At 42.1% G+C, this 7,792-nt stretch overlaps 1 protein-coding gene across 1 annotated transcript; it reads left to right on the top strand.

The window, feature by feature from the left end:
* The first annotated feature begins 3,565 nt into the window (after nucleotides 1-3,565).
* LOC101849762 (uncharacterized protein DDB_G0271670) lies at nucleotides 3,566-6,812 on the top strand. The gene is made up of 2 exons (XM_005096776.3): nucleotides 3,566-4,610; nucleotides 5,557-6,812. Exons 1-2 carry the CDS (start codon nucleotides 3,767-3,769, stop codon nucleotides 5,784-5,786), a joined length of 1,074 nt encoding a protein of 357 aa, XP_005096833.3. The 5' UTR covers nucleotides 3,566-3,766; the 3' UTR covers nucleotides 5,787-6,812.
* Nucleotides 6,813-7,792: the final 980 nt, after the last annotated feature.

Here is a 7,792-nt window from a genome sequence, read left to right as displayed (position 1 = left end):
TCCATCTTTGTTGAATAGAAGTCGAAATATGTGCAATTGAAAGAGGTCAGGGTCGTCAGGTTTCAGAGGTAAAATTAGCTAGAAAATGTCTGCCAACGTTTGGTAACTTCCATAGCCTGAGAGTCCTTGAAAATAATTGCCCATCGGCCAAAAACAAAACAAAACAATTGCCGATTTCTTTGATTTCAATATTTTGACGAGAGCCTAATTTCACCACGATGCCTCACAAATTATGATAATGTGTTCCAGGCCCGAATGGAGAAATCATCCATCTCAACTTTACCCACTCCGGATCTGGGCAACAATCCAAACTGTTCAACTCGGACAAAGACACACTTAGGGACCACGACAGGAAACCCACCCGGCCGACATCTGGCGGGTCATCCAGTGGTCAAGACAAGCGCCAGGACAACCAGGACCTTCTCTCCGGCTACTCCAATCAAAACCGCGGACGGAATGACCAGGTCCTTGTTGGAGCTTCTACGTCAACAGTCACTGACGTCACAGAGGTTACTACTGAGTCGGCCTCCGAAACTCGTGAGAAATCTACCAGTATGAGGAAAGACGGCGAACGAAGAACGACGAGAAGTTTGATAACAACGTCAACGACGATGAAGACGACGAAAGACAGCGAGGATTCGGGGAGGTGGTGGTTGGGAGGGTGAGATTTTCTAACTTTGGCTTATTTTCCTTTTTTTTTTAAACTCAGTGAGATCGAGCATTTTATTGATTCAGCTGTCTTGGACAAAGAGAGCTTTGGTTGGATTCTTAAAGTAGAAAAGGGGGAGGGGTTAAGATCATTATGAAGAAGACTGAGGTGGTTGAGATTGAAGAAAAGTATTTTATATTTTAAAAAGATGAAGAATTCGGGTCGTTGTTTCAGATAAAGCCTCAGTTTTTTTGTTTTGAAGCTCTTTTTCGTTTCTCCAGAAGAAGAGTAGGAATAGCACCTACTTGCGTGCGCAAATCGTCTGCTGTTCATCCGTTGTTCGTGTAAGTTCAATGTGGAGTTACAGGGTTTTTTAAAACAATTTTAATGACCTCTCGCCTCTCATTCTAAAGTCAAATTAAACGAAGAAAACTGTCGCTTCTTCCACCGGAAGAGGGTTTTTTTTGTCAGCGTAACCAGTTTTTAAAAAATGCGTTTTTTTTTTTTTTAAAATTTGAATTCTAATTTATTCAAAAACGTGTTCGTTTCACTTTGATTTTTTTCATACAAGTAGGGTAACTCTGTTCGCACAAGATGCGCTTTTTCGAAGAGGGCGCCACTGGATTTTGAAGACGCTTTTTTAACTGGCTCAAAGAGAGGAGTGAACTATCTTGTTATGTACTATATTTGGTTTCAATCGGGTTTTTCTGTCTTCCTGCTTGGATAGCACCCCTCTCATCCACGGTTGGCCCCTGCCGCAGGATGGAAGCCTGTCTTTTAAAATTAATGTTTCACTTTTGTTTTTGTCATATTTTAATAGTATTTTGTTATTGTAAATATTCATTTATTCATTTTAATATGTTATCTTTACCTTTTTTTTAGTCGAACAGGCCTAAACCGGCCCTCCCGTTATATTGCCATACTGACGTTTACCAGTTTACCCGCTGTAGAGCCATAGCGGCTTTTGCCGGTCTGACACACCCGCCTTTACTGTGGGCTTAGAAATCAGAACATTATAATCTAGAATTAGATGCTGACGGCCTGCGTCTTTGTATGTGAAACTTCATTGAAATACGTAGCTTTGATCCCAAGCCAAAGCAATTTCTTTGCTACATCCCCGGAAACCTCTGATCACCACTGAAATAATTCGGTTCTGGGAAAACATCAGCTTGCCGCCATTTTGATTCTGCAGACCTTATGGTACTAAGAGGGTTCATTTATGATGATTTTTTAAAATCTTGTTGTAACGGTTTCCTTTTCAATGGGCTTCTGACTAAATGCTATCAATTGTGGCAATGGAGGCATTAAAAAGCAACATTAAAAAGCACGTTATTTTTAAATCTGTGGGTGGTTGGCACGTGCTCTGCCTGGCCTATCAAACATCTATCGTCCTTATCTCCCCTCATTCAATCTTGTGTTTGTTTCTTTCTTGTAACAACACTAATCTTCGGAATTTACATGACCTTATTGTGTTGCAAGTGCGGTAAAACTCTTCCTAAAAAATAAACTGTTCTTGTACCCTGTGCCAGGTCGGACTCGATGTTCCCCAAGTCTCCGGGCGGTGGCCAAGAACAGACGGACCTCAGCGGGGTGGACAACCTCTTCAACTTTCACTCTCAGGGTAATAATAATAATAATAATAATAATAATAATAATAATGATAATAATAATAATAATAATAATAATAATAATATAATAATAATAATAATAATAATAATAATAATAATAATAATACATTGTATTTGTATAGCGCAAATCCCCGCTCAACAGCAAGCTCTATGCGCTTCACATTCTATACTATCTAATAATAATAATAATAATAATAATAATAATAATAATGATAATAATAATGATAAATTGCATTTATATAGCGCATTTCCACAAAGAAGTGCCCAATGCGCTGAACAATAATACAAGAAACGTATGCAGAGCAGCGCACAGTTCCTATAGTAATGCGCTCTCTCTCTCTCTCTCTCTCCCTCTCTCTCTCTCTCTCTCTCTCTCTCTCTCTCTCTCTCTCTCTCTCTCTCTCTCTGTGTGTGTCTCTCTCACTCTGTCTCACTCTGTCTCACTCTCCCTCTCTCTCTGTCTCACTCACTCTCTCTCTCTCTCTCTCTCTCTCTCTCTCTCTCTCTCTCTCTCTCTCTCTCTCTCTCTCTCCAGTACATTCTTAAGTAAAGGCAACAGGGTAACAGCATTTGTTTTATTGTTTGTTTCATTTGTGTTTTGCGGAGGGAAAAAAATGAGTTGAGGCTGGGGGTGGAGATGCCCTTTTCTGTGGTAGGCCAGCTCTGAAGCTTTTTCAAGTGTGATATTATGTTATCTCAGGGTTTCCTTGACACCCTCGGTCCACCTTTTGCGTGGTCTTCCTCTTCCTTTATATCCTGAATGCTTGGTGTTGTAGGCTCTCGAAGCTGGCTAGCCAGGTGACATACGTAACAGGTGGCCAGACCATTTTATTCTCTGTCTTTCTGTGTAATGCAGGCATGACTCAATGAGGATAGCTGCTGTTATTTCTTCATTTCTATGCCTGTATCGTCTTGTGATGTTAAGGGGTTTGCGGAGACATTACATTTCGCATGCAGTGATTTTGCTTTTACTTAATGTCCAGGTCTTGTGTCATTGTGTCCATATATATTATAAACAGGAGGGGAGATAGAACGCATCCCTGTCATACACCAGATCTTACTTTGAACCAGTCTGTATTGCCTTCCTCTGTTTTTACTAAGCTTCTGCTGTTGGTATATAGAGCTCTGACATTATCTAACATGTGTCCTCTGACGCTATACTTTTCGAGTGTCTTCAAGAGTTTTGCTTGATTTACTCTGTCAAAAGCCTTCTCCTGGTCTATAAAGACAATGTTAGAATCTTGTTTGTGTTCGATTGTTTTCTCGCATATCTGTCGTAATGCGAATATATAATTCGTGCATCATCTCCCTTTTCGGAATCCAAACTGAATTTCGCTCAGACCTTTCTCTGCAGTAGGTCTTATCCGCTGTTCCTAGTCCCCCAGTCACTGATATCATAAATCCGCCATGTTCCTTCTCTACAGGGCAGCTGGGCTTCAGCCTGACAGGACTCGACACGAAGGACGCCGCCGAGCAACTTTCCTCCTTGATGGGCGGGACTGGAGGGGCTGGGCAATCACAAGGGGGCGGAGTCTCAGGACAGAAGGCGGGCTTCCCAGACGTCTCTCAGAACCTGTACGGCCAGAGCCACAGCTTTGGAGGTTCTGGTGTTGGTGGTTCTGGAAGTGGTGGTAGTGGTGGTGGTGGTGGTGGTGGCTCGAGTTTCTACAGTGGCACCGCAAACATGATGGCTGGTGCCAGGAGCGACGGTTTCATGGATAACGGTTTTGGCTTTGGCCCGATGACGCAAGCCAGTATGGGAGTGGAGGCCAAAGGTGACTCTTCTTCCGACGGCAGGGATAAAGGGGGAGACTCAGCCACTCACGGGAAGCAACAGTCTTCCTCCTCCTCCTCGTCTTTATCATCATCATCATCATCTAGCTCTTCGTCTTCTTCGTCTACTTCAGACAACGGTTTCGGTTTTCCGTCGAATCTCAACTTCCAGTCAGGTTTCGATTTTAGCAAGCTGTTGAGGCCGAACAAAGTGATGGGTGCTGGTCTGCAAGCAGGGGGTGCGACTTCAAACACCGATCAAAACCAGGGTTCCAAAAGTACCGGCTCTGTTGAAACCACATCACCGGGGAGCGCCGAGAGCACGAATGGCGGGCCGGACCCGCTAACCAGACCCATCCTCCAGGGCGAGTCCGGGGCTGTGAGTGACCCCGACCTGGAAGCCCATCAGCCTGGTCCGGGAGCTGAGGCTGGGGAGGGAACGCGGGAGACTACTCCCATACCGTCGGGGAATCTTAACGGCTGCTCCGCCTTTCCCAAGACCTGTCCTATGACGTGCCTGGTCATCGGCCCTGGTGGCTGTGTCCAGTGCTCCTGTTCGGGTGAGTGATGTGTGACTGTGTTAACCCTTTACACACTGCCAGCGAGTAGTACACATCGCCACCTTAGAATTACAATGTTCTATCTGCTCAGTGTCTGGTTTTGAGAAATTTGACGGTGAAAAAATGGGTTTCACAACATGTCAAGATTTTTTTTAATGCAATTTGTTAAATATTTAGATAACGACTACGAAAAATATTACGATTTTCATAGACCAGATATAGTTTGTTTTCTGACTTCCTGGTCTTAGTAACTCTAAAAGACCAAAAATAGCTGATAGAACTTGTTAAATTTTAAGCAAGTGGCTCATTTCGCTATTGTGTAATGATCTTTTACTTTTTAAAACGTTTGAGTAGAAGTATTGTTCATGGGTTTAATGCCCATATTAACCATATTGGGTTATTTGAGAGGCGGGATCTCGGAATCTAACATCCATCTCCAACATGACCAAACCACTTTGGGGCCTTGACTCCTCAACAAAACGACCAGAGGTTAAGAATACCCAGACTCGTATTCGAACCAGGGTCATTTACTCCACAGTCCAACATGATCCCAACTGAGCTAACCTATTTCCTTGTTTGCAGCACTTACAAAACAGATAGTTGCCGGACATTGGTGTCCTTAGTGCAGCAATTTCAGAGCAAAATTTCTTGTTTGTTTTAAAATCGCTGCCCCAGTAGTCCTTCTTCGATTTTGGAGAAGAAATGAAATTCAATATGCAAGGTGGCTCAGAAGAGAAAGAAAAACTGTTACATACTTTCATTGTTTTTCAACATTCTGGATTTAAATTTTGACAACATATTTCTGGAAAATATGCAACCGATCCCACTGATTAAGAAACTGCAATACAAATAAAGTTAAAAATTTTGGGCTTTGTACATTCTAACAGCTGGTCGTCGAAATGCTATATTAATAATATTACTAAAATTCCCATCTACCATTTGCCAGCAAACAACGCAGTTCACAACAAAAGGGCGACAACCACAGAGTCGTCATCCCAGGAAGGCAAAAATGGCGGGAGGCCACCGAGAGGTCAAGGACACAGCAATCCTAACGGTGTATCTTTCCTGGGCTCCTCCTCCGCCAATAACAACGGCTGTCCGGCCATACCACGTAACTGTCCACCCAGCAAACTCCGGATGGACATGAACGGCTGTATCGTCTGTGCACAAAGTTAGTCCGCTGCCTCACTGCGGTAGTTACACCTACAGTTGTACCTAAACTATCAATACAGATAGTTGACCTCGCCCTGACATCTTCCCAAACTGACCTGAGTAAAGTAACCCCTAGTGCCCATAAGAAATAAATTTCTGCATTAAAGTATTTACTCTCTACACTGTTGTAAAAAGAAAAAGCAATATGAATAAAAAATTGTAAGTATAATTTGACTCCCACCACCCTCAGTTTCCCCCCTCCCCCCTTCCAGTAAAACCAACAACAAAACAAACTAAAACCCAAAAGCAAAACAAAAGCAACCAAACTTTGGAATAAATCCCAACCTTTTGTTATGAACACTTCATGGGATTAAACATGAACCAAGGGGCCCTAAATAATTCATTGCTAAGGGCGTAATGAACACATATGTATGTCCAATCGCAGATTACCAATAACAATGCTGCTGCACATGTTGAACCATGACACACAAATACAGAACACGAATTAGTACATTTTATAGCGTGCCTGTTATTGCCTGCCGTTTCAAGTTTTAGATATTAGAATCGGAATAGGAGAATCTGAATTAACAACGAAGCTATGCATCTTTTTTTTAAAGTTATCCAAAAGAGCGTAACTTCAAGTGTCATCGAATGGTCTGAATGCTCGGCCTTAAAGAGATGGTCACTCAAAGTTAGAGCTTACGAGAAACATAATCTTGTAATGATCATATTGGCGTGAAAGATATCACCAGCGTCTGTGGTGTAGTAGTAAGGCACTTCGTAGTCATACGCAAGAGACTCGAGTTCAATTCCTGAGTGAGGACAATTTTTATCTATCTTCTGCTGGGATGTGTATCCCTCTCAGCCCGGATTGGCCCTGACAGGCAGGGTCGGAGCCTACCTCCTTAATGTTGTACTACATTTTTTAAAGATATCGCCTTTGTTCCAACCAATCTATGTGGGTTAATCACAAATTTGTGACAACTTGAGTGAGAAACATGTTGTATTTCTTGTGTTATCATAAGGACAATAAATAGTTGTGTGGTTTATCCTCTGATTTATTTCTAATTTGTTTGTAATGCAGTAACATATTATTTTATAAGCAAATGGAATAACACAGAAAGCGTTAAAATAACTGACATTCAGAAATGTTCGGCTTAGTGTGTTTGTTTTTAAAAAGACGAAAAGAATAAAGGACTTATCAATGACAACCTCCAACCTCCTATTGATAGCTTTGATAACTCCGCAAGAAACACAATTTCTAAAATTCTCTAAAATTTAATAGGAATTCGAACCAGGGCCATTCATAAACATGGCGAGTTCAAGAGAAAAACAAAGGATGTCACGTTTGGCATTTAAATGGAAAATGAAATGCCTGAGAGCCCATGTTTTCCATAGTATAGATTAATTTCCAAGCCAGTAGCTTGGGATTCATCAGGTTTGAACACTGGGCCTTTAAATTGGACATGTGAGGTGTAAAAACACTTTCCAATCTATATTACGACTCAAATGATCTAAAACTGCTCCGCTTTTTTATTCTTTGTACTCTTCACATCAACGCCCAATGCAATACCGACTGAGCCAGCGGTGCCCCTCCCCCCCCTCCCCACACACACACGTGAATGTAATGAGACAGTGTTCGTTTAACCTGTATCCCTCTACACACAAACCATATTAATTAGTTCTCCGCACCTTAATGGACTGCGTTCTTCTAGATCAGTCCTTGGCGACCTTTTAGCAGCCAGCATCCCCTTTTGTGACCTTTGATGGATTAAAACGTCGTAACATCTACCTACTTCTATTTCCATGTGGCGCATTGAATAATTCCTGACTTTACCCAGGAGATCCCAACGCCCTCCAAGACTACCACATCGCACACTAGAGGATGGTGTTGCCTAGGTTGTCAAGCACTGTTATAGATTGTTTTACCTAAAGCACGGTCAAAGAATACGATTTTTTTTCAACAAAGTTTTAAAGGCTGAAATGGGAAGGTGGCCAGTTTCTATTTTCAGAAAAGGGGTTGGGGGAAA

This window comes from Aplysia californica, unplaced genomic scaffold (assembly GCF_000002075.1).
Source record: "Aplysia californica isolate F4 #8 unplaced genomic scaffold, AplCal3.0 scaffold00137, whole genome shotgun sequence".
NCBI lineage: Eukaryota > Metazoa > Mollusca > Gastropoda > Aplysiida > Aplysiidae > Aplysia > Aplysia californica.
This window is presented reverse-complemented; position numbering and strand designations above follow the sequence as displayed.

Coding starts and splice junctions, on each gene's coding strand:
- LOC101849762 (XM_005096776.3), top strand. CDS start 3,767: ATGGGCGGGACTGGAGGGGCTGGGCAATCACAAGGGGGCGGAGTCTCA. Junction 4,611..5,556: donor TGTCCAGTGCTCCTGTTCGG/GTGAGTGATGTG, acceptor ACCATTTGCCAG/CAAACAACGCAGTTCACAAC.